Source organism: Bidens hawaiensis, unplaced genomic scaffold (assembly GCF_021521415.1).
Source record: "Bidens hawaiensis isolate Kalapana, Puna unplaced genomic scaffold, B.hawaiensis_p1.1 tig00002414_1, whole genome shotgun sequence".
NCBI lineage: Eukaryota > Viridiplantae > Streptophyta > Magnoliopsida > Asterales > Asteraceae > Bidens > Bidens hawaiensis.
Window position 1 is genome coordinate 560755 of NW_027491131.1, and position 27119 is coordinate 587873.

The window sequence follows — 27119 nt, forward strand, 5'->3', positions numbered from 1 at the left end:
AATAACATCCGCATCCGCGGGCGCAGAATCGATCGCGCGCATCGTCATGCGGATAGGGATTACACCAGCCCTGATGTAGAAGAACCTCTCAGACCAGTCATGAAGGCTCTTGAATGACACGGTGCTGCACTTAACCTTCTGACTGCGAGGAATAAAGGAGATCCAAGAATCTTGGATCTTGGGCTTGTAAAAAAATTGAAAGCGCCGAGGGGTGGGCTCCTCGCGCTGTGATTTGCACATGAACTCGAAATGAGTCATGCGCACAAGTCCAAATGGATGGACTTGGGATATATGAATCCCGAAAAACCGTAACACCGCGCCTACAAACCTTGTCATCGGAAGACGAAGGTTGCAGTGGGTGAAAAAATGGGTGTACAGTGAAATATAGCAGGGAGGCGGGTCCGCCGCCGTTTGCCCGGCCACAGGCAACATGCAGCCAAACACAGGGGGAAAACCCTGTGACGAGATGAGGCTGTCGAGATCGGCCTGCCTCAATTTGCAGGGGATTTCATTCCACCTTTTCGTGGCCTTGGTCCTCCCTACTTCCTCCGATGTGGTCTCAATAACCCTCTTCCCCTTGCCCATTTACTTCAATGTCGACATCACCACAGATTTCACACGGCGTCTTCGAGAGGCAATAGAGGTGATTGAGGGGTTAGAGGAGTCTGAACTATCAGACATACAACTGCAGCAGCAGATAATCGAGGATTCGAAACGATGAATACACTCAAATCAGAATATGAAAGGCAGAAATTCGAAAATTAGCAACAATGAAGATGAAGATAAAAAATTTCTTAAGGGCCTGCTTTTATAGGCCCAGGAGAGAGAAATTTGGCAACTGATCGGATTTCACGCGCCCCCACTCGCAGCTGTAAGCCAACGTGGTCGCGGCACGTGTCCTTGACACTGTTTGAGGGGACATGAAAACGTAACGGAACTGCCACGGAGCAGAGACGCGCCCCCACTCGCAGGTGCAAACCAATGCGAGCGCGACACGTGTTCAAGACAGCTGTGCGAGGGGACATGAAAGGCAACTGTAGCACCTAGAGCACACGAAACGTCTGACACGTTTACGGCGCACGTCACCACCAACTAACCACGTGTTTGGACCCTTCGTTTCAACCAAATGGATAGAACTTCGCGCAACGATGGAAACAACCAAGAAAACGACAAAACCCCATTAAAAGACCAAATCAGTAAGTCTAATATCTATCTTACCGCGCTCGCGCGAGATAAGACACACATTAGACTGGGGGGGCTCGAAGAGGTATGTACCCGCCTCAACATCGAGCGGGGCGGGTCAACCCACAAGATATATACAAGACATTAGAAATCAAAGAGATTATCAAGGCACAAAGCCAAAACTTATGCGCACAGCGCATATCGCATATGCTCAAGCATCACATGCTTGCACATATCACATATGCTCACGCATCACGTATGCTCATGCATCACATATGCTCGCGCGTATCACATGCTCACGCATCATATATGCTTATGCATATCACATCGTGCGTGGTGCATCCGCGCGCGGCGCATATCACATGCTCGCGCATCATACATGCCCACCCATATCATAGTTGCGCATGGCGCAGCTGCGCGTGGGGCATCCGCGCGTGACGCGTATTACATGCTTGTGCGTATCACATCTGCGCATGAAATATCCGCGCGTGAGAATAAAGAGAAGACCTCGCGCATCCTCAGGATGGGCGCATATCACACATGCACATAATCAACCTCGTCCTTATCCAAATCAGGATTAGGGCAACCTTGATTGTGCACGTCAGACAACCTTCCAGAAGGCATCTTTTTAAGGAATAAGGATATGCTGATGTTGACAGCTGCTAAATGAAAGGTGGACAGCTCAGCATGACTCATGGGTTACCACATGATCATAACCAATGAAAAAGCACCAGGTGTCTCCAGGGACACGTGGCGCAAATCGATTGGAGGAGGCCAACAAAACCCTAATTTGGTCTCAGCTCAATCAGTGGAAACCCTAGCACTATAAATACATCATAACGTACACAGTTACAGACACATTAATTCACATTGAAGCATATTCAATCACATAATCATACAGAGTAACATACAGTATTCAGCTATTAAGCAATACTCTCCAAATTCCCTTACTCTCACATTATCATCTTCTCCTACATATACTTATTCTCACGCCGGAGGGTTACCCCAAAGAGGACCCCTCTGTCCCTTTCTGAGGGGTAAGTAACGGCGCTGTTCATTTTGTAGGTGGAAGAACACAGATCCAGAAGAACCATCGGTGAAATAGTATAATCACACCCGAGGAAAGTAGATCTGCTACCAGTGAGTAGATCCACGTTTCTTCAATCATAATGACGTAAGAAAATTGTGAAGTACCTCATCTAGTAAATTGTCCAAAAGTTCTGAAAAAGCTATACGAGCAATCTTATGCACAAATCAACGAATTTTTGAACAATTAAGTAAACAAAAATGAACCAGTAATGAAACAAAAGAAACTACACATAAACAGGTTTAAATATGATCATATTAAAATCACTTGTTAATGAATATAAAGGTTAACCCTGATAACAAGTTAATTTAAAAAGGAAATTTGGAAATAAATAATCTCATCTTTTGTGTATTGTCGATAATAATCCCACCTTTAAAAATCATTAGCAATGGTCCCACCTTTTAATTATTTTTGTCTCTCTATTCCTTCGGTAAAAAATGCATAACGTCGTTATGTTTTTTCCCTAGTTTCAAACCGATGTTTTAGGGCTTTTGATCTAAAGAACGATACGAGTCGACCGATGTAAAACTTCTCTCGAAATGGTGATTCAAATGGCTTGATTTTTGTTAATTGGAAATTCAAGCACCTGAATTGAAACATTGTATCGTCGTTTGGATCACCATTTCGAGATAAGTTTTACATCGGTCGACTCGTATCGTTCTTCCGATCAAAAGCCCTAAAGCATCGGTTTGAAACTAGAGAAAAAACATAACGACGTTAAGTATTTTTTAACGGAGGACCAGTGAGACAAAAATAGTTAAAAGGTGGGACCATTGCTAGTGATTTTTAAAGGTGAGATTATTATCGACCAATACACAAAATGTGGGATTATTTATTTCCAATTTTCCGTTTAAAAAACACCTTTTTTACTTGTTAATGAACAAAAAATTGACCCATTACGGGACAAAATTTAACCTGATAATAAAACCGTTTTTTACCCCTTAATGAAACCAAAAAAAAAAAGATTGATCCGTTAACCAACTAAAATTTTGCCCAACTTTCAAACCATACACTTTTGACTTTAAGGGGGTGTATGGTTGAGTAATTATATAAATGCTTAAAAAATAAGAATTGTGAAAAGTCATAAGTCATAAGTCATAATTATTTATAGGTGTCAAGTGGAGACCAGAATGATGGTTGATGGATGCAAATAAACTAATGAAAAATAAAAATAGTTAAACAAACTTAAATTTACTTCAGATTTTCTCATATTTATCTATTTGACAATTTAATAAGTATAGATATGATGGTTGATGGATGCAAATAAAAGCTGCTTTTCAGACTAACCTGAGATACCAACAAAATAATGATAAGATGCTATATATATATATATATTTGGTTAAAACCAAAAAAGACTGTAAACATATGCTTATGCTTCTTCTTCCTCTTTTTCATAGAACTAGTTACAAGAAGTTAAGTTGCGATATCCTCTTCTTCTTTCCGATGAGTTACAAGAAGTTTAAGTTGCAGTATCCTCTTCTTTCTTCTTCCTTTTTCTTAATGGTTTCATAAGTTTAAGGGGTGAAATTGCAAAAATTTTATGGAAGGAGCTTGGGATTTGCACCTATATATAACACTTAAAGAAAATTAAGGTAGGTAGCTACCCCTTTTGTTAGGCTTTGGGTCTGCCCATGTTTGTGGCATATAAGCATATTTAACTTATTTGTTTTTAATTCCTCAAGCAACACGTAATATTTTTAATGATCTAGCGCGTCACAACACGCACACTTGTATGCACACAACTGTAAGCGTGCTGCAACGCGAATGGCTTATGTGGTTTATCTGCATGTTGCCATTTACTAGTTATACATAAACACACCAATTCTAGTGTTCACTTAAATTCACATGTTAAAAAGAACATATACATTAGAATCACAAGATAATGCGGATGGTCTTCTGTCCAATGGCATGATGATGACAGTTAAGACCTGAGATGTTATGGTATCAAATTCAAAACCTAACTTAATAGGATTTTTTTTCATAGTGGTGGATTTTATTCTTAATGGTATTTTCAGTTGAGTGAGGAATGAAATGTCAAAATCAGAAGGGGCGATGAACATCTTGTCATAGGATTGAAAATATAATAATAATAATTATTATTATTATTATTATTATTATAAAAGTAATAACAAAAAAACACAAAAAGAAAGAAAAACAAAGAAGATGGTGAAAAATGTTTAAAGGGACTAATTTGTCAATTAAAAACGTTAAAGAAATTAAAAGTTTATGAGGGAGTACGTTTGTTTAACAAAGAAGATGGGTATATTTAGCCTAGTCCATAAGTATTTATTAAAATTCAAACAACTTTAAGATAAACCGAATGACTTTAAAAAAATAAATTTAGAATAACTTTAAATGGATATTTCAAGTGTTCTTCCCTAACCGAGAAAACTAAAAACCTTTATATTCATTGATATTTATCTTCACAGTTATCTTATTCATATATTCAATCTTATGTTCGTCTATTCAATTGTTTATAATAATAGATACTTTATAGTCAATGCGTTGTTTATATAATAAGTATTTACTTCAAAAACGAAAAAAAAAATAGTATGTGGAGACGACCGGTGACAATAGTCCTTATTTATTAGATGATATAGATATAGGTAAATGTAAAAATATCAAAATTAAAATATAAAAAAGAATTGTTAAAAAAAACATAAAGTCAATTTATTAGCTTTAGTCATATGGTTATTAGGAGGAAAGTCATCCCAAAGTCATACCTTTCTTCCAACCCTAAAGATTTCTTGAATGCAAAGCTTAGAACCCTTATTTTGATTATATAACCTATGCATCTTTCTTTAAATCCAAACAAAACACAAACACATAAACATCGGAACCGACATTTTGTCTGATCGTGATTAACATGCCGATATATACATCTTCTGATAGCGACGATCATAACCATGTAAGTGGTAAATGGTTTGGACGTGAAAGATCGTTGCATGCCGCACTTGGAGGAGGACAAGGTAATATTTGAAGAAAAAAATCTCATTGTCACCACTACATAACAGACATATTTTCGCTTTTATTATTTTTGTTTTTATTGTATGCGGATAATTTGTATGGTTTTATAAATTTATGTAAAAAAAGTTTATATAAATTTATAGAAAATGGAAACATAAAAGCTGGAAACATATATGATGTGTAGCAAACTTGTGATGGATTTGCGACAGAAAATAGGTTGCAAATTCGTGATAAAAATTTGTGTCACAAATTTGGAGATGGATTCAGTCGCTAAAATTAGTCACAAACTTAACGAATATTTTCAGTTGCTTAAACCGGACACAAAATAGATTAGCGATGACATGATTTTGGCTAAGAAAATCGGTCAAAATAATTTTAACGGTTGTTTTGTGGTTCAAATACTCACACTTGTGTAGCAATATGTTTCACTTTTTACTGACATGAGACTGGATGTATGTTGTAGTTGCGGACATTCTTCTATGGAGAAATAAAAGCGTGTCTGCAGCACTCCTGTTAGGGTTTACAATGATATGGTTTCTATTTGAAGTACTCGAGTACAACTTTGTTTCGCTTGTTTGTCACATCACGATCCTTGTCATGTTGATGGTCTTCGTCACGTATACTGCGGCAAAATTCACCGATTGGTAATGTTATTAACCTCATATACTTATCTCTGTACTCCAAAACCGTTATGATTTAATTCAATATATCTTAATATAATTTCTACCAGGGATCTTCCCGATATCCACCAGATAACGATCCAAGAAACCTCTTTCAGATGGTTATATCGGAAACTAAACTATGTTTTACTTCGGTTTTATGAGATCTCGAGTGGTGAAAACTTCCTCGAGTTCTTCTTGGTAAGTACATTCATATGTACATATATGATATACCTATAGAAATTGTTTTTGGTTACATTAAACTTATTTTTGTTGATTTTATATAAACTATGACTATGTTATAGGTGATCGGGGCATTGTGGATGACTTCCGTTATTGGAAACCATTTCAGCTCGTTGAATCTTTTGTTTTTCTGTAAGTGTCGGTTTTGACTTGAGGGTTTTGAAACATACGTTATACGTTAGAAGTTGATCTTATGATAGAACGGTTTCTTTGAATGTAGGTGTCGTATGCCTTGGGACTTTACCGGCATTGTACGAAGAGTATGAGAAGGAGATCGATCATCTTATTATCAAAGGAAGGAAAGACGCGATGAAAATGTTTAAGAGGTTTGATGCTGAAGTGTTGAAAAAGATCCCAAGAGGAGTGAAGGAAAAGAAACGAAAATAAGTGTTATTGTAATGTTGTATATCAAGATTGACATGTAAATAGAAGTACATGACAGAAGTTATATAAAAGTTTATAAATGTTACATACAAAATAAAATATAAAGTTATTCAGCATGATTATAACTTTTTAATTGATAAAAGATTATCTATACACTTTTGTACCAATATATTTAAGATTACAATTTTCACGCATAAACTGAGGTCCGGTTCTAAGTTTCAAATCAGACCCCATCATAACAAACGATCATAACAAACGAATGTTTGTTATGACGGGGTCTGCTATTCGATAGTGGGACTGTGCATGATATAATATTAAAAAATATAATATAAGAAACGGTATGATGTTAGACCTGACTCAATTACCTAAAACATACATACTCATTTTCGTAGACGGTTTTTGTTTGTAATTGGGTAATAAAAGAAATCTACCAACCCAATAACTTTTAGTTTTCATATTTTTAATTTGCTGGGTAATAAAATTATATAGAATTTGAAATATTAATTTTCAACAAAATACAAGGTATACGTATACCCAACAAATATCAGGTATAGAACACGATTTTAAAATTGACATGAACTGTAATTACACACGCGTCCCTAACCCAGCCAGGTGCCAGCCAACATACCAATTGAGTCGAGAACCATGATTACTAATACATGTCCCTAACCCGGCTTGGTGCCAACTGGCATGCCAATTGAGTAGGGAACCATGATTAGTTATACGCGTCCCTAACCCAGCCAGGTGCCAACCCTACGCACCGTTAAACCATCAAACCATGAAAACCAAACAATGAACCGAACTGTTTGAATCTAAAACCGACAACTTGCTTCAGTCACCAACGTTTTTAACACCCCTAACATGCTTGCTTGTTCTTCAGATGCATATAAATAATTGTACCATTATTTTTTTGTATACTTGATACAAAATAGACATACTAAACAACCCTGATATAGATTCTAGAGACGGACCTCTAGAAACAAATATTGTGGTTCGATAAAGAAGGCAAATAATGCATTAACCGAAAAGTAATACACACAAACAATGTCGTTAATAAACATATGAAGTCTATGACTGCAAATTGCTAAAATAAATTAAAAGAAAACAAGACACTGAAATTCTTTTATACAACACCTTACTATTACATTAATTTAAAAGGCTATCTACATTACTTTATAAATATATAATTATTTCTGGTCATGACCACTTAAAAATTCTATTACACAGGGATATACTTCATCCACAGCCTGCATTAAACCATTAAGAGTACTTTATATAACTGTATTTTGTTTTTATAACTTTTAAAATATAGCGTTTTGTTTTATATATATATATAACCGTGAACACAGCCCGTTTAATCAATTGCAGAGATGGTTATTTAAAATCCAATTATCATATCCTTGAATCTTGATTATGTTGTCACGGTTAAGTATCTTGTTTTGATTATTTCGTAAGTGGATAACAGTAAGAAGTAATACCAGTCGGCCTCCAACCAAATCGTAATGAGCATAATGCGGGCCATCCGGCTCGCCAAAAACTTTATAGGTAACCAAATTCTCAGGAATCAGCATTGCTGTTTCTGTTCATTCGATAAAAATAACAAAATATCATAAGAATACTAGCATTCATATATACTACATATAAAGTGTAACTTGTGTAAACGAGCCATCAGCCAGGCCACTTATGAGCTTCTTTAGATCAGCATGTTAAAAGTTCAAATCGTGCGGAGTTCAAACAAGTCTGAGCCAGAACTCGAGCCTATACTCTCTCTCTTTCAATAAACAAGCTGGAGCCCGAGCTTCATATATCAAGCCTGTGAGCTACTTGAGATCGGCTCGCTAAAAGCTCAAACCAATCCAAGTATAAATGAACTCAGGCCCAAGCTGCGACCCTATAATAAGCTTGTTTAATAAACAAGCCCGAACCCGGGCTTCTCTTATTGAGCTCAAGCCTGTTATTTATATAGTTTTTAGTTAACTTATTAGATACGCATTTATTTTTTTTTTTTATCTTTTTTAGAGCAGCAACTTTCTTGTATTTAGGCTACCGCACTCTCCAAATTTGGAGAGCCCCCTTGCCCCACTCTGGTGTCTTAACTGGGCCCACGCTGGCTTTCAGAGTTTGGCTTGGGCGTTCCCCCGGGAAACCAAACCGCCGGCTGCCACTTGATAGTCGTTGTGCCACCACAAAAGCATAACTCTCTGGCGTAACACATTGTGGGACTAAAACCCGGGTGGGCTCGGGGTTCAAACTAACAACCTTTAAAAAAGGCCTAGCTCAAATCCTTCATTGCCAATATCCACCCAAAATGACATAAATGGGAATCAAACTTGAGAGATAGATATGCATTTAATAATATATATAAGATTAAGATAAAAATAATTAAAATCATAGATATAATGTTACATATAAAAATATTTAATTAAAGATATATAAAAGAGAACTATAAATGATGCTACCTAGCTAATATATAATAAACAAGCTATGCTCAAGCTTGAAAGGCTACTCACGACCCAAGCTCGAGCTTTAGGAACAGAGCTCGAACCAAACCAAGCTTGAGGTTAGGCGAACTCGAGTTTGGGCCGACTCATTTACACCCTAAACATTCTAGAAGGTGTCAAAGATCAAAACTTTATACACTTTATACAATAAATACCTTTTACAGCTTCCGGGGGACATATAGCATCTCGATCACCCGCAATAGCCAAAACCGGGACATTAATTTTATTAATATGATCTTGGTAGAAAAATGTCCCGCTTCTGTCACACAAACCACGCTCCCTAAAAGCCGATGCCAGCTGTAACAAGAGTTTAGCAGGTATCGTGCCTGCATCAAGTTTAAACCCATGTTGTCAGCATAAAACCCATATAAAAAAGCATGAAGCACACGTGCATTTGTTACTTACAAAAGTTGTTCAGAACCAGTTTTTTTAGTAAATCTGGATGCATCATATCTCGGGCTGTTATCATATGATTAAGCCATGATAATACATAAGGAGGACGAGATGTAAGAGGATAAGCAGCTGTCAACATTGCCCCTAAAGGAACAATAGGCACATTTAGGATTTGTGCCGGATCAACCTGCAAATAATAATTAGATAAATAGCAATTTTACTACATTTTATTAGCCAGACAGAAGTGTTTGCAAGTTAAAGGCTCGAATCAAGCATGAACAGTAACTCACGAGCAGAGTTCTGAGCATGCCAACACCTGGCTCGGTTAAGCCCGGCTTGTTTTAGGGGTGTGTGCATGGTTCAGTTGGGTCAGTTTTGGCCCAAAACAGTAACCATAACCGAAATATCGGTTAACTAAAGAATGATAACCAATCAGTTATGACTAATCGGTTTTACAAGTTGATTTCAGTTCAGCTATGGTTCAGTCTATGAGAACTAGACCTGGTCATAAAATGTTTGGGCCTACCACCTACCTGACCAAAATAGATCAAAACATGTAATTGGGCCTAAAAGTTTGGGCTCGAAAAATTTTAACCACTTAATAATCTGTTATTAGACATTTTGCTTGAACAATGTGAGCTTTACCATTTGACATAAACTTTTACTAAATCTTAGGTTACAGATAAGATATAGGTAGTGGGTCAGGTCGGATAATCGGGGTTTACTAAATCGTGGGTTCATTCGGTTTTGTCGGTTATGGAAATAAGAATTAACTATAACTGATCCGCTAATTTCGGTTTTCAAAAAAAAGTCAAAACCTACCCACCGGTTTTTGGATGGGTTTGATTAATTCAATACGACTCGGTTAATTCGGTTTTACGCACATCCCTATCTCGTTTACACCCCTAGCTCCAAATAACACAAAAATATTTTCTTACAAGTGGTAAGAGTAACTTTAGTGATGATTTTGAAGACGTGTAGTCAAGTGATGATGCCAGTGTAACAACGGCTGCCAAACCAGGATCCCTTCCTTCATAACCTTAATAATTAAAGTATTACAAAACTAAGAATTATTTCATGATTCAGTTTCTTTAATTAAATAAAAATAATGCGATTTGAAACTTTACCATATCGCGATAGCATTGAATATAGTAAAATTCCACCCATGGAGTGTCCAATAGCAACCAATTTACCATCTTCGGGTTGAGTATAAACAAACATGCAAATTAAAACCTAAATCAAAATCAATAAACAGCTAGATTCCATCTTCGTTAACAGATCAACTGATCCACACATTCCGATCAACAAACACGCAAATATACCTAAATCAAAACCAATACACAACTTAATTCCATCTCCATCAACAAATCACCAGAAATCAAACATTTCGAATAACAAATCCACACATTCCGATCAACAAACACGCAAAAAAGCCTTATTAAAAAACCAATACACAGCTGAATTTCATCTCCGTAGCATTCGAGCAACAAATCAAACAGATCCATACATTCGATCAGCATGTAAAATCAAGCACATCCTAACATGCAAAATCAATCAAAATCAACAGCAATACACACCTAAATTCAATCTCCGTCAACAAACTACCTGAAATCAAACAATTCGAGTAACAAATTAATCAACAAACACGCAAATAAACCTAAATCAAAATCAATGGACAGCCTAATTCCATCTCAGTTAACAAAGCACCTACAAATCCACACATTCCGATCAACAAGCATGCATAATAAACCTAAATCAAAACCAATACACAACCTATATCAATCTCCGTCAACAAACTACCTTCGGACTCGGACAATACCGCCACAACGCCAGCCTCCAATCCGAACTATCAACCGAAACATAATGCAACTCGTCCGCAGTACATATCGGAGGCTTATTCACAACCTTCTCACCGTTAATCCGAACCTCATTCGTTTCGTCCGAAGAGAAAGCCCTAACTGTCACGAATGACGTCATCCGGATCGACGACGGCACCGGAGGACGCCGGAGTTGAACGCCGAGGCGGCGGAGGAAGTTGAACGATGACGGTGATGACGTCATTGGGAGCGGTGGTTGAGGTGACTGTAATCGGTGGTGAATTGTTGATGACGTGGCCATTGTTGGATATTATTGTTATTATTGATGGCTATTTGGGGATGATGAGATATTTATGAAAGTTGCGTGTCATGGAGTCAAAGGGTAGTCGGGGCGGTACAAGTTATCATGACGTGTTATGAGGCTGGTGACATTATTATTTATTATTAATTATAATCTGCACGTGACAAAAGCACGTTATGGAGAACATATACCAAACTATATGATTGACCGGTTAAACGGATGGGAAGAGAAATTATTTATGACATTATTTATTTGTGGGTACGATCTGATATTAGATTTTTTCTTGGGTTGTACCCGGAACCGAAAATACCCATTCAAAACCGATCCTACCCGAAACCTGAAAAAAATCCGAAAAACCCAGTCAAATTCCCGATTATACCCGGAACCGGTTCCTACCCAATCCGGTTTTGACTTTTGTTGACCAACCCAAAATCATGCCCTACCCAGTTTCGGATACAAAAAAAAACCGATTTGGGCACCTCTAATGTAATGTAATGAATATTATGAATTTTGAATATATTATTTTTCACGTTTATAGTATAATTGGTTTTGAAAGGTTTCCCATACTGTGACGAAGCTTGGATGAGAACGAGAGGGGCGAACTCAAATTTTTTATTTTTTTTTACTTCATAAAAGAGGGCAGGCGGGCTCAAATTCTTTGTCAAAAACAGGTAAATTTACATTACATATAACAATTTCCAAGCGAAAACGGGTATATTTATACTACTGTGCAAAAAAACAGGGGGGCCGGGACCACCCCTAGCCCTACAGAAGCTTTGCCTATGTTCCCATATGCATGATTGCATACGACTCATCTTACCGGAGTTTGAATCTTAGAACAGTGGTATTCTTAATGACTGGTATATACTTGTTGGAATCGAATTAAGACTACCAGGAGGTTCCCGTAATTTTTTTTGTTACGTGTGTGGTTCGAACTCTGATACACTTCCTTGTCTCATACTTAGCCCAACTAGCAATTTCCAACAGCACCAAGGATATCAAAACGAGGTTTCAGGCAAAGATTATTGATTTATGGGTGACTAGTATCGCGTATAAGATAAAGGATGTGAGATAAAGATGGGTTCGGCATTTAAAGAGAAAGTGGGAGAAGATGCCTGTTATAATAGTGAAAGCCCTCATAGTGGAGGGAGAATGAGTAGAGGCAGACCCCAACTTAGTTGAGATAAACGATTAGACAGGATTTGTTAGAGTTACACCTCTAAGAACACGATTCAGGATAGAAGTTCGTGGAACCGTAAGATTAAGATTTAAGACCTATAAAGAAGGGAATGCTTTAACTAGAACCATGAGGATAATGCAAAGTATGCCCTTGAAATATGCATAAGAAAATTTATCTTACCATTTTCTAGTGGTAATACAAAACTACACATTATGCACAACATTGCTATATGCTATCCTAGGACATAGTTATTGTCACACCCCGACCAATGAAGGCGGAAACGTCGAGGCGCGACATGATTGCTCATTGCACAATGACACTATAAAGTTACAATATTTAAACAACTCATTTAAATCCATATCATCATAAATAACACAAAAATTGTTCATACAAAATGCCAAATAGATAGATAAACAAATAACTTGTTCTTTTATTTTCTAATATCCTAAAGCCAAGATAATAAGTTTCTTCAAGTAATCCAATCAAGCTAACATCAAACCTGTAACATTGCATAAAATAGAGTTTGTCAACACGAAGGTTGGTGAGCAATTTTCATAGTTTTGGACAATAAGTATATAGTATGAAATCCACAACTAGTATATGAAAACAATAAATAATAGCAACAATTTAGATAATAAAACCGTCAATAAGAATACATTGACGACAATAATGAAATCGTCAATAAGAATACATTGACGACACATTTCTATATGGGGATACCATATATACTCGGAATTAACGTATGATCATACTTTGATGAGGCTACCCGCCTTAGCATTCAAGAGGCTACCCGCCTTAGCATTCAAGAATTTGCACATAATCATGTAAAGCATATAACACCAAATCGAGCATTTATTTAAGTAAACATATACAATACGTGTTGTGGTTTAAGACTCAAGTATAAATCATTTAAATTTGAATAAGTATGCAATGCCACCCCCAAAATGGAAGAGTGGAAAACGGGGAATGAAAAAGTACTCAAATTAACAAGTAACTTGAAAGATAGTGTCGTGAATAATCGGAGTGATCGGTTTAACGAGCAAGACCTATATTAAACGGGTCTTGTGTTAGTAGGTAGTCTTGGAAGGGTTTAAAATAAAATACATGACAAATAAAGTAAATAAATAAAGTTTATGATTTAAAATGTAAATATTTGAGAAATTAAAGAAACGAGTTTTGTAAAATAAGTTTACTCGAAACCGGGTCTCGGTATTCTATTCATTAGTTTTTTTCTTTTTTTACTCAACCTATGTTAAGTAATAATGTTGGTTAAAATGCGATATTTCAAAACCCTTGGTTATAAGAATACCCAAAACGAGGTTTAAACGAGTGTTCGGGTTTGTCGGTTCAAGACTTGATAATTGACCAAGCTCACAGTTAACTTCCCAAAATAATAAATGTTATGAGATAACTCAATAAAATCAAATAGATTTAACCAAGTATGTAGTTCTATTGTGAAGAACCTTAACGTTCGTTAAGCGAGTATACGACCTTATCGGTTCGAACTTGTTATAAGATCAAGTTGGTTACCGACATGCCAAGTATGTTTAGAAACTAACTAAAATTGATTTAAAATATAATATTGAAGAAAAATATGAGTTTTGGTGGCTAAAAACACACTTGTGTGTCTTAAACGAGTGAACTCGGTTTAGTTCGGTTTTTGGTTCGGTCCTTGACTCGGAATAAGACCGAGGATGGTTACCACATACCCAATTACCGTGGAACTTGTAAAATAACTTATAAATAATAATACTCAAGTTTTACATTCAAAAAGTTAACAATAAAGCTTTTAAACAAAAGTTCGGTTTTTGGTTCGGTCCTTGACTCGGAATAAGACCGAGGATGGTTACCACATACCCAATTACCATGGAACTTGTAAAATAACTAATAAATAATAATACTCAAGTTTTACATTCAAAAAGTTAACAATAATGCTTTTAAACAAAAGTTTGGTTTTTGGTTCGGTTCTCAACTCGGGATGAAACCGAGGCTAGTCACCACATACCCAATACCATGGAACTTGACAAATATGAACAATAAACTAAAATATGTAGAAGTTAAGCAAGTATAACAAGTTATATGGTTAGATTTGTTAAATATATAAACAAGGACTACAAAGTCCTCCATGTAACCTTGCCTTACTAGCCCGACATTTCAACCGGCCGAGACCGGAGAAATGAAAGACCGAAGGTAAACAAGGAGTGTATATTATATATATGTTGTAACATCAAGCTTTAAGTGTTGAGAAGTTAGTTAAAATGAAAGATTAGCTTATGAAGAACAACCTTAGAATTCAAGAATTTGAGAGAGAAATGAAGAAATGAGCAAGCACAAATGAAGAAGATGAGTGTGTATATATAGAGTAAGTTGAATGGGTCTTTCATAAAGGGTGTTTCATGAAAATGGGTTGGTTATAGACCCAAGAAGCACGAACTACAAATGGGTCCTTCAAGTCTCCATTTTGGTAGTTTTAGTCCCTGGAGTTCGTTTTGAGCGTTTTCGGGGAATTTTAAGAACCGAAAAGGGTGTTTTTTTTATCCAACAACTATAAAACAAATATTTAACATACAATTCATCATTTTGATAATATCAAAATGTTCGGGATACAAAACAGGTCGGGTTTACATTAAGAGTACAAGTATAAAATAACCCGAAATACAAGTATAAAAGCTTCAAGCCCATTGAACCAAACAAGACTTTTTGTTGGGTAGAAGCTTTTTCTTAAAAGCTTAAAGTTTCTAAAAGCTCCTAAAAGCTCCTTGCCAAACATACCCAAAATGTGGGAAATCGTCATCTACTTAGACTTAGCTTTTTAAAAGATTGGTAAAATTGGACGGCAAAAACATCTGGTTTTGGGTTGACGCTTGGATCGCGCCACAACCGCTCAAAGTCCAGTTTCCGAATTTGTTTTCTATTGAACGTCACAAGAACAGAATGGTTGCGGAATGCTTTAACGGGCAAAACCGTTCGTGGGTTTGGAAGTGGAAAAATCGAAACTTAAATGTTATCGAAACTGCGGAATTCACAGATTTGAACAATCTTTTAAGACAAGTTGAGCTTTCGGAAATTAGTGACAAATGGTTTTGGCTTGGGGACCCTTCGGGCACGTTCACGGTAAGACAATGTTGTTTACAGTCTATGGTCTTTCCGATTCCTTTGTGTTACCTTGGAACAATTGGGTGCCAAAGAAATTAAATATTTTCATGTGGAAGGCAGAAATTGATAAATTACCTACTAAAGAGGCCCTTTCTTTCAGAAACATACCTGTTGATCTGATTGGCTGTGGTTTGTGTGGTGAAGGTGTTGAGACCTCCTGCCACCTTTTTACCTCGTGCCCCCTAGCAATGGCAGTTTGAGATGCTGTTAGGTCTTGGTGTTGGGCACCTACAATCTATGCTTACTCTATTCGGGACCTTCTCAATGTTCACACCACGACCCTGTTGTGTTACAAAAAGAAAAAAGTTCTGCTAGGCATCATTTTTACGGCTTGTGGGTGCATTTGGAAGACGAGGAACGAGGCTGTTTTCTCAGGAATATCGTATAACCTCTTAGAAGTAATAGAGACAAGTACTTGGCCTATCTTTGGATAAAAAATATATCGTCTTTCAAATCTTTGTCTTGGAATGATTTGTGTAATTTTTCTTTTTAAGTTGTATTTTGTTGGTTCGGCCTCTAGCGTCTTGCTAGTTGTGCCTTTTTAATGAAAGTTGTCATTCGAAAAAAAAGGGTTTAGTTTGTTAAATGTTATAATTCATAAAATAAAATAAAAAACAAAGAGAATAAAAAGAAGTACAAAAGGGGAGAAAATAAACAAAAAGAGAAAAGAAAAAAAAAATAACAAATGAGAAAAATAAAATACAATTGTATTAAACAACTTTCTTACAACCACTAGCTTGGTCTAGTGACATATGTGTATATCTTACAACCAAATGACTGTGGATTGTAGTCTCATTTGTGACATGTGGTGAAATAGACGGAATGTAGAAAGAAATTAATTCAAAAAAATGTCTATTTAAGGAACTTTCTTTTATAAAGAATGCACACGTCTTATTGCTTTTCAAACCCTGCGTTAGCCCAAATTCCAATCACAATATGGCATATGGAAACAAAAAGACGTCCTGATCTGATTGCTTTTAAAACTCAGTGTCACGATAGTGGCGGACCCAAGATAAAATTTCACAAGTCGATGTTAAAATTTTATAAGGGTCGATCGGGATTTTAACATATATATATATACATTAAAAAAAATTTTGACGGGGTCGTCCGACAACTACACCAAAGGTGTAGGTCAACCAATATGTCAAGACTATAAATATGCTTATGAAACATATGCTGGACAACTTGTTTTAAAAGCCACATTTTCCTCTTCATAACAACTTCATCATCGACGGTTTTTGTTATTTTCCGCTAGTGGTAAGTTTCAAATTAGAACCAAGGACGAAGTGGTGAGGGTCTTATGGCGGACCTACCTTTGAGGGAAAATTAGGGTTGGTGATGACGACTACAAACCGAACGCTACCACGTGCCCTAGCCTTACTTCTGGCGAGAAGGTGGAAGAGACTGTTTGGGTCTTAACTGATTTACATGGGAGAAGGGTTTTTTTTGGGTCTTAATCGATTTACATGGATGAAACGTTTTGTGTCTTGGGGAGAAGATGGGGTATTATAAAGAGAATAAATTATCGGTGCTATAAAGATGATGAGTGTTATTAAGGACGGAAAAACTTCCGCAGGGTGTGGGAAGGCTTTTTTAGGAAAGAAAATTTTTTGAGTAGGCAACAAGAGAAAGAAAAAAAAAGGACGCGTGACACTTTATTATTGGGCTATAAATCACGTCCTGCGTAAACAAGCACGTCGTCACGATGAAATTAAGGGACCGATATGTGAATTTCTTGGTTGGTTGGTACAAATGTGGATTCTCTTTTCTTATAAAAAATAAGTTGGGTTTTCCCCATGTAAGGCCATGTGTAGTGCAGGGGCTATATTGGAGGGGGGTGACACATGGCGTCATGTTGCAGAAGGAGCGATTTTCATTTTATGGTGTAATGGTTTGTAGTGCAAAATCGTCCCAATAATAATAATATATTATTATTATTATTATTATTATTATTATTATTATTTTGAGACTTAACCCGGCGACAAATACATCCCCCCCAATCACCGCGGGGGGTGGGGTTGGGGGGGGTGGAGTGCGACATTGGGGCGTTTCGCCCAAAATCGACCCCACTACACATAGCTTAATGAAAGGCCACTTGTATCACATGCTTTAAGAAAAGTATTATAACCTATTCAATAAACAATGAACTACTTTGTAAATAATCGTCCTCTAATGACATAGTCAAATAACAATTAACCTATCACGTTTAAGCCTAAAGGATGTTTGGGATTCATTATTTCAACCTCCTTATAACTTTTGTCAGTAAGTTATAAGTTACAAAATTACCTCACAACTTTTAACTTTTCTAAGACCCGAACACCTTATATAACTTATTAACTTTTTAAAAAAAGTTATAAGTTATAGGTATTGTAAAATAAGCAATTTTGAAACACCCCCTCATTATAATCTTATCACACATTAATCCATCACTTTCGAGTTACATCACGACCTAACCACACTTCACAAAGAAATTTCAAGTTTTCAACCATCTCCATCCCGGTTCGGTTAACCAAATCAAACTCGGGTCAGATTTTATAAAATACCGTTTCAAAATACTTTTATAAATATTAATCTTCAAACCACACCATACATAATCAAGTTATTATTATTATATATATTAAAAAAAAGGTTTACGACTGCGTGAGGAAGTTACCATTCCTTTATGTTTAGTGTTTTTATGCGTAGAGTACAACTACTTGATGATTATACTCAATTGCATTATGTTTAGTGTTTTATTTATGGAGTATAATTACATGATGCTTATATCTGACCAGTAACTTTTTATTGGCGGACTCTTCCTCATGCCTAGCCTCATAAACAAACAAGAGGAGACGAGTCCATTTGCTAGCCATTGAGCATTTTTTTCTTTTGGTAGTCGTATATTTATATTCAATAAAAGTTTACATAATATTTGTTATGAAAACTATTTACTACGAAATTAATTTAATTTATTACTATGAAAAAAAAAAAACAATCAAACAACATAGGCATTGATGTCGGTATCGGTACTATTTTTATAGTTTTCGACCCTTATGCTTACAACAATATATGTCTTTAATTCATTTATTTATTTCTTTCAGTAATTATATTTTCCTATCATAACTTTCGTCCGTTAACTTTTTCATAAAACTTAATGCGTAAATTTGATTATTTTTTTCTCAACGTTCCGATATAAATTAAAAAAAAAACCCGAAGTTGTATTCGAAATGAAATATCTTAAGTGTTGTAAGCTATACTGAGCGTCGGTACCGTACCGGTATGTGACTAACCGTACGATACTACTACCGACCTTACAACACAGATAGCGGCATCAGTGTTAGCGGGTCCGATAACGTTATTCACTTTTATGGATTTCGATAGATACCGAAATCAGTATTATTATTAAAAAATGTATAAGTATTAGGTTTTATTGTTGTCTATGTATAAGTATTAGGTTTTATTGTTTTCGACTCCGCGGACGTGCGGGGCCGTAGGTATTACTTATTAGTTATTATTATTATTATTATTATTATTATTATTATTATTATATTAACTGCAAACATACCAACAACAAAACCCCCAAATTACAAACCATAACTTCTCTACATCTCTTCGTCAATGGCCGTTGATCGTGGCAACGATCCGTCGTTACCGCCAACGTCACCGGCGCCAATCGCCGTCGCCAACGGTGGCGGTCACGGCGGCGGTCTGGCACCATCAAACGCCAACTACCGGCTCCGATTGAACCCTAACCAAGACCACCGGGCCGATAACTACGACGATCTAGGTCTGGAGTTCACTTCGCTTCTGTTCAGCTCTCTGGAACGGTACTTGCCGCCAAATCTGCTTGAGGTGCCGCGAGATACGAAGTATAAGTACATGCGGGATATATTGCGGCGGTATTCGACCGAAGGAGAACGTACTCGGGTGAGATTATGTGGTTTTTTTGTGAATTGGATTGTTAATTATGGTTATGAAGGTTGAACTGTGTAAATTGAAGTGGTTTAGAGTTTGATTTGCATATATGTGGTGTATAGAACACAAATTAGTTAGGTATCTGGATAAGCTGATGGTGTTTGTATGTGTTGAAGCTTGAATTATGTGGTAGTTTAGTGAATTGGATTATTGATTATGGTTATGAAGGTTGAATTATGGAAATTGAAGTGGTTTAGGGTTGTGGTATATTGAATATGAAATTGTCAGGTATGTGGATAATTTGATATTGTTTTGATTTGATAATTTGATAAGTTGTTGAAGAACTTGAAAACAGTTAGGTGATTGAAGTTATTAAAATTTAACCTAGAATGGTAAAATTAGGGCTGTAAACGAGCGAACAGTTTACGAATCCTTTGACCGAAGGAGAACGTACTCAGATGAGATTATGTGGTAGTTTTGTGAATTGGATTGTTGATTATGGTTATGAAGGTTGAATTGTGTAAATTGAAGTGGTTTAGGGTTTGATTTGAATATATGTGGTATATTGAATATGAAGTTCTTAGGTATATGGATAATTTGATGTTTTTTGTGTGTGATGAAGCTTGAAATATGCTGTGCTTTAATTGTCGAAGAAAATTGAAAACAGTTAGGTGATTGAATTGAAGTGATCAAAATTTAACCTAGAATGGTAAAATAGGGCTGTAAATGAACGAACAGTTTGTGAACCGTTCGATGGGATTTGTTTGTGTTTAATAAATGAATGAACATGAACAAGGAGTTCTGTTTTATTAAGTATATGAACGAACAGTATATGAACGAACGTGAACAAAGGTCGTGCTCGTATAATTAATGGGAATGAAGTTTGAATTCTGGAAATTGAGTTGTTTTAGGGTTTGATTTGCGTGTATGTAGCATATAGAACACAAATTAGTTAGGTATCTGTATAATTTGACTATGTTTGCGTGTGTTGAAGCTTGAATTATGTAAACCGAGGGAAATTTTAGCAGAATTTAGTTATGTCGTGGTTTATTTTTTGTAGATCTTGAAAACAGTTAGGTAATTGAAGTGATTAAAATCTAACCTAGAATGGTAAAATTAGGGCTGTAAACGAGTGAACAGTTCGTGAACTGTTTCACACGGAGTTTTGCTTGTTTATTAAACGAATGAAGATGAACGAAGGTCGTGCTCGTTCAATTGTCGTGAACTTCCATTCAATTAACAGGAATGAAGTTTGAATTCTGGAAATAGATTTGTTTTAGGGTTTGATTTACATATACATAGCATATAGAACGTGAACTAGCTAGGTATTTGGATATTTTGACATTTTTTCGTGTGTTGAAGCTTGAATTATGTAAACTGAGTGGATTTTTAGCAGTATTTAGTTATGTTGTGCTTAAATTTTTGAAGAAGTTGAAAACAGTTAGGTTATTGAAGTGATTAAAATCTAACCTAGAATGGTAAAATTAGGGCTGTAAACGAGTGAACAGTACGCGAACCGTTTGACAGGGAGTTTGTTTGTTTAATAACTGAACGGACATGAACAAGGAATTCTGTTCGATTAATTAAATGAACGAGCATGAACAACGGTTGCGTTTGTTCTATTGTGTTCGTGAACGCTCATTAACATGTTCATGAATGCTCGTTCATGTAAGTTTATTTACGCTTGTTTATGTTTGTTCGATAGCTTTGCTATCGAACATATGGGGTAGATGATGATATGTTATTGGTGGGATATACTGAGTACGATGATGATGAGTACGATGGGGTAGAGGTAAGGCTGCCTACATCTTACCCTCCTCAGACCCTACCATAGCTTTGCTATTGGTGGGATATACTGAGTACGATGATGATGATGATGATGATATGTTTGTTCGATAATTTTTTCTAAGTACTTAGCTTGATGTGTACTTTGGCTAGTTATGTATCATATTTGGGATTAAAATGTTTCCTATCTACAAATTTATATATGTTTATCTGTGATCATTTTATGTAATTATGTTGGTTTGTGTTCAAAGTTAATGAACGAACACGGACAAAGTTATTTTTTTAATGAACTTACACAGACAAGAAATTTTGTTCGGTCATGTGGTGGTGCACCGTTCTTTTGTCCGGTAAACTTTTAATGAACAAAGTCATGAACACAACAAGATTTCGTTCAGTTCGGTTTGTTTACAGCCCTAAGTAAAATACATGCAGATTGGTTATTAGCTTTACTTTTGCAGAAAACATGAGCTTGGGGTGATCAATTTCAATTTGGTTTTTCTTATATCAAACAATAATTGTGGTAAATTAATAATTTGCTAATCATCTTTTCTTTGTTTCAATTTTAACAGGAGCAAAAGCATAAAGAATACCGGCAGAAAATTGTATCCAATTATCAGGTGCATTTCAATAATATACACAAGTATCTAGTTTGGTATAACTTAACAGCTATCTTTCTTTTGAATTTATTCTGATATGCATATGTTTCCTTGATTATTTTGTTAATTTTCAGCCTCTGTACAGAGAACTTTATACGATAAATTCTTCAATGTTTTTCGTTCCATCATTTGTGAGAGCCTTCAGTGCCATTGATAAGAGCAAAGATGATAGTATTAAAAGCATAATAAATGAACCTTCTCCAGGAATCTACACATTTGATATGCTGCAGCCACGTTTCTGTGAAATGTTATTAAGCGAGGTTTCTAATATTCCCATTTTGTCATTTGGGTACTTTAGATTTTTTGTTTTTCTTATGAAAGTCTAATTGCTCAGGTGGAAAATTTCGAAAAGTGGGTTCACGAAACAAAGTTCAGAATCATGCGACCGAATACAATGAACAAGTTTGGGGCTGTTCTTGATGACTTCGGCATGCAAGGCACACTTGATAAGTTAATGGAAGAGTTCATCCGCCATATCTCAAAGAGTGAACTCTTTTATAAAAGTTTTTAACATTAGTTAAAAATAACCCGACATGACTCTTATTCTTATCTTGCTTTTAAAATCTGTGCAGTTTATTTCCCTGATGTTGGAGGATTCTCTCTTGATTCTCATCATGGATTTGTTGTGGAGTATGGCATGGATAGAGATGTTGAGCTGGGTATATGATAAGTTCTTGCTTTATAAATTCTGTTTTGTTTGTTTAAAATTAGCACTTACTTTTATCTGAAACAAAAAGTCATTTCAGTAGTTAGGTATTTTATACAAGCAAACTCTCTAAAAATTGTGCAGTTTTCTATTAGGTTTTCAAGAACATTACTCAAGTATTTGATTTTATATTCACTGTTGCTATTGTTTCAATGGTCAAAGTTCTTACGATGTATATTGGTGTATCCCATTTCTAGGTTTCCATGTGGATGACTCAGAGGTAACTTTAAATGTGTGTTTGGGAAAGCAGTTTAGTGGCGGGGAACTGTTTTTCAGAGGTTTGCGATGTGAGAAACATGTTAATACCGATACACATCCCGAGGTACATGAGTATATTTTTGTTGCATTATATGAATAATCGTTGAGTAAAAAGTCTACCAACTTCACTTTCTTTTAGATTGTCATATTTTGAAGGGATCTTTAATTCTATTTCATTCTAGTATATGAATTGTTTAACATGTTACGTGATGGTACACCCGGGGGGGGGTTACTTAGCTTTCTCTTTGGCTTAAACTTTTCCTTAATGTTTCGACGGGCTTTGCATGTCCCAATCTACCTCTTCAGTTACAAAATTATATAATAACTTAATTTTATCTCTTATCTTAATATACGTGTTTCAGTTTAAACTTTAAACGTTCAATTCATCTCCATTTGGTGAAAATCTCATCAAGAAAGAACTGATTTTTAGTATCTTTGACAAGTATACCTTCTTCAAGTAAATGCATTCACCACAAGAGCTACACGATGTGCATTCATAAGGTTCAGTTGGGATGACACCGATAAGACGTTTTTTTACCATCTTTATGTTCTTGCTCAACAAGGTATTTACAAGTTCAAGGAGTGGAGACCCGAGTAAGGCAAAGAGATAAACTTTAAGCTTTCTACTGTTCATTGAAAACTCAAGATTTCACATCATTGTTTTATCTTAACACTACAGACCATAATAGCGCTTAAGTGAGCATCTGAAGATTATGGAGTGTTGTAAGATGAACGGGAGACTGCTTTCCCAAACACTCCACATCTCCCGAGGGGCTTGTATGAGCATTGTGATGAAGATGTGGTGTTTTGAAAGAAAAAAAACAATGGTGTGGCAATTGGAATCATAAGAGTTTTCAATGGATTCTAGGAGCTCATCGTCTACCTTTTTTTCTTTTTTGAGTTTCTCAATTACCTTGAACGTGCAAATACCTTTTTGGTTAACAGCAACATAAGACCATTCCCATCGCCAAACTAAAGGTTGGTTTGGTTTGCCATTTGGATAAAAAGACGAAATGAAATTTGGATTGAAGGTCGCGAACCACCCCAATCTGGTCGGCCAAGCAACCCATTTTGCAACGCAGTTTGGGCATTTGTTTAAGTAATTGGACCAATAATCTATTGACATGTCCTCATATATTTATCTTATTTTTTGTTACAACAATTAATTTACATTGAAACTGATTTTTTGTCTAATAAATTGTAATCTTTAACTTTTTTACAAAATCTAAAAACAAAGACATGTTTAGTTTTTTTATATGAATATGCCGACATTTGTTTTATAAAAAAACAGAGTTCTTTAAAAAAAACGTATTTTTGAAGGATAGTTTTAGTCTAATATTATTTGATTCGTTAACTTATTATGTTAAAAATTTATTTTGTTATGTATCTTTTACATATTAATAAGTTATATTTATTTGATAAAGAAAATTGGTTTGGGTTAGGTTGTGAATGAGGGTGAAAATATAAATTGGGTTGGGTTGTGTAGATGAAAGAGAGAGATACTAATTTTTTAATATTAGGTTGGGTTGGGTTGGTTTATGAATGGGAATGGTCTAAATATGTCCAACGGAGGTCTTTCACGAATCTTCACTTCTGAAACTCAAAAATGCCTCATATGGCTAGCTCTTGTTATGAAAGCATGAATAAGGTATGCTTGACAAATACTAAAATTAATTCTTTTGTGAAGAATTTTCACTAAATGCTTGCAAAGAAAGTAGGGATGAGATGAGCGTTTAAAATAAGGGGTAAGATGTTATCGTTTGGGTTCACATGTGAAACGGTCAAAATCTTGGCTGGGGTCCGAGTTGGCTTAAGAATCTTCTGGATGCGTTTTTCTATTATTAGTTTGTTTGGGTTATTTTATTTCTGGAGATTTATTTCAGGATTTAGATTTATGGTTTTAATTTCGTTTCCTACTCACGGTGTACTCTAATTTTGGTTTATTTAATGCAAATGAGTCAATCAGTGTTCGGTCAAACTCCTCTTCCTGTGTTTTCTCTTTTGTGTTTGATTCTCGGACAGCATATGTGAGCCACTAGTTGAATTATTATTAGATTTATCTAAAGTTTTTGGTTCTACAATTATATAATAATTCATGCATTTATTAATGACAGGAAATTTTTGATTACTCTCATGTTCCTGGTCGTGCAATTATTCATCGGGGTCGTCATAGACATGGTGCCAGAGCCACCACATCCGGGCATAGAATTAATTTACTCTTGTGGTGTAGAAGGTACATGTCTCGTTTACTTATGAGCATGTCAATTTTGATTTTTGTCGGTTTTTTATTACTTACCTAATACAAAGCATTTTTATTGCAGTTCTGTATTTAGAGAGCTGAAAAAGCACAAAAAAGAGTTTTTAAGCTTTTGTGGAGAGTGCCAAAGGGAGAAGAAAGGAAGGCTTTCTCACTCTGTGGCTGCAAGGAAAAAGGTACTAGCATAGTACTAGCGACGTGAATGACCCGAGCTCATTTTGAGCTCTATATCCAAAGCTCGAGCTCGACCTCGTTTTTTTTATATTAAGTTTTGTTATACGTAATTAATTTTATATAAATTTATAACTATGATATATTATATAACATAATATATCTTATTAGTTTGTTTTTGTATATTAAATAATAATTATTGCATTAATATAAATAAGGGCTCGTGTAGGCTCGCTAGCATTGCCAAGTTCGTTATACGAAGCTCAGATTTAAGCCCGAGTATTAAGTGAGCTTGATACCTTTTAAGCTCCGCTCAGCTTTTAATGAACCAATCTCGAGTAGTTCGCGAGCGGCTCGACTCGTGTACACTTTATAATAGTAGCATTGTCACATTTGTTACATTTGTATGGTTTCTTTAAGAAGATTCTTGAAACTAATTGTTTGTCTTTGGTGTTTTCAGGAGTTGCTTGTAGGTGAAGGAGACGCTGCTTTATGAATCATCCTAAAAAGATTATGGGGTCGTGTTTATTTTGACCGTGTTGTACATTCAGGTTTCTTGCTCTTTAAGTTGAACTACATTGTCAGACTTTTGTCACTTTAAGGTTCTTAAATTGTCCTTGTGACGGAATTTGTTTGTTAGAAATTATAAACTTATGCCTTTTTTGTGCTCCTTGTTTTTGATTTGACACAAATATCTTCTTCTTGGACGCGTGGTCTTATGTATCCTAATGTGCATTTGACGTGCCGCATTTGCCGTTTTTGGCCGATTTTGAATCAATGCACAATTCTAGTTTTAGAAGTTTAGCATGTTCCAATGGAGTTAATGGATGAGTTGTAAGAAGTTGAAGCCGCATGCGTTTTGTTGACGTGCATGGACCGGATCTGGTATGAGGATATTAATATTGCTCAGAAACGAGTAAACATGAGTTTGTGTAACGAAGTGAAGGGGGTTGAATCCGAAATTCAAAATTGAGACACTAGCGGTCGTGATCCTTAATTGAAATAATCAAGAATTTTAGCTTAAGTTGCAGAATGTAGCAAACAATTTGATGGCAATTCTTTATAAAACACATTTCAGTGAAAACTGATTTTGAGCACTAGAGTAGAAAGTCACTAGCATTATCCCATAATTGAGCCATCTAAAAAGAACACAAGTAAGCTCGGTGTAACACCGTCTAGTTTCTCAAAGGTTTGTGTTGACATGAATAGCCATTCATCATACATGATTTTGAGCTTTAATCGTTCGAATGCAGGTGCGCCTCTCAAGTAGATTGGTATAGTGTTAACACGTGTGCATATCAGGCGTTTTTATCTCAAAGCATGGATAGTTGCTAGAGCGCACGACAACCGTCAAAAGCAAGGGGACTTTTTGTCGTCTAAACAAACATCATCTATTAAGCTAACATTGTCGTCTAAACAAACGTCAAAAGCAAGGGGTTTGTATGCAAAACATTGATATATTTCATAACACCAATCTTTTTAACATTTGTTTGATGCCCTATCAACCAATACCAAAACTTAG

The 27119-nt window shown here is 35.8% G+C and overlaps 3 protein-coding genes across 3 annotated transcripts; 2 read left to right on the forward strand and 1 right to left on the reverse strand.

Moving 5' to 3' along the window:
* The first annotated feature begins 5027 nt into the window (after window positions 1–5027).
* Window positions 5028–6525, forward strand: LOC143619059 (reticulon-like protein B9). Its single transcript, XM_077091084.1, has 5 exons — window positions 5028–5238; window positions 5700–5880; window positions 5967–6096; window positions 6201–6270; window positions 6359–6525. Exons 1-5 carry the CDS (start codon window positions 5136–5138, stop codon window positions 6523–6525), a joined length of 651 nt encoding a protein of 216 aa, XP_076947199.1. The 5' UTR covers window positions 5028–5135.
* A 1124-nt stretch (window positions 6526–7649) lies between these two features.
* Window positions 7650–11534, reverse strand: LOC143619129 (uncharacterized). The gene is made up of 7 exons (XM_077091137.1): window positions 11217–11534; window positions 10544–10649; window positions 10355–10455; window positions 9429–9603; window positions 9179–9349; window positions 8001–8101; window positions 7650–7769 (listed from the first exon to the last, which is right to left on the reverse strand). Exons 1-7 carry the CDS (start codon window positions 11532–11534, stop codon window positions 7710–7712), a joined length of 1032 nt encoding a protein of 343 aa, XP_076947252.1. The 3' UTR covers window positions 7650–7709.
* A 7927-nt stretch (window positions 11535–19461) lies between these two features.
* Window positions 19462–26264, forward strand: LOC143619061 (2-oxoglutarate and iron-dependent oxygenase domain-containing protein CP2-like). The gene is made up of 9 exons (XM_077091085.1): window positions 19462–19776; window positions 22119–22166; window positions 22280–22465; window positions 22540–22690; window positions 22778–22864; window positions 23109–23233; window positions 25284–25402; window positions 25491–25602; window positions 26058–26264. Exons 1-9 carry the CDS (start codon window positions 19468–19470, stop codon window positions 26091–26093), a joined length of 1173 nt encoding a protein of 390 aa, XP_076947200.1. The 5' UTR covers window positions 19462–19467; the 3' UTR covers window positions 26094–26264.
* The last annotated feature ends 855 nt before the right edge of the window (window positions 26265–27119 follow it).

What these genes read in the sequence shown, in the direction of transcription:
- LOC143619061 (XM_077091085.1), top strand. Translation starts at nt 19,468, where the DNA reads ATGGCCGTTGATCGTGGCAACGATCCGTCGTTACCGCCAACGTCACCG. An exon ending in GGATAGAGATGTTGAGCTGG is followed by an intron (nt 22,865 to 23,108) that starts GTATATGATAAG and finishes TCCCATTTCTAG; the next exon opens with GTTTCCATGTGGATGACTCA. An exon ending in TTACTCTTGTGGTGTAGAAG is followed by an intron (nt 25,403 to 25,490) that starts GTACATGTCTCG and finishes TTTTTATTGCAG; the next exon opens with TTCTGTATTTAGAGAGCTGA.
- LOC143619129 (XM_077091137.1), bottom strand. Translation starts at nt 11,534, where the DNA reads ATGGCCACGTCATCAACAATTCACCACCGATTACAGTCACCTCAACCA. An exon ending in GGTATTGTCCGAGTCCGAAG is followed by an intron (nt 10,650 to 11,216) that starts GTAGTTTGTTGA and finishes ATTTTGATTTAG; the next exon opens with GTTTTAATTTGCATGTTTGT. An exon ending in ACTGGTTCTGAACAACTTTT is followed by an intron (nt 9,350 to 9,428) that starts GTAAGTAACAAA and finishes AACTTGATGCAG; the next exon opens with GCACGATACCTGCTAAACTC.
- LOC143619059 (XM_077091084.1), top strand. Translation starts at nt 5,136, where the DNA reads ATGCCGATATATACATCTTCTGATAGCGACGATCATAACCATGTAAGT. An exon ending in GCGGCAAAATTCACCGATTG is followed by an intron (nt 5,881 to 5,966) that starts GTAATGTTATTA and finishes AATTTCTACCAG; the next exon opens with GGATCTTCCCGATATCCACC. An exon ending in ACTTCCTCGAGTTCTTCTTG is followed by an intron (nt 6,097 to 6,200) that starts GTAAGTACATTC and finishes ACTATGTTATAG; the next exon opens with GTGATCGGGGCATTGTGGAT.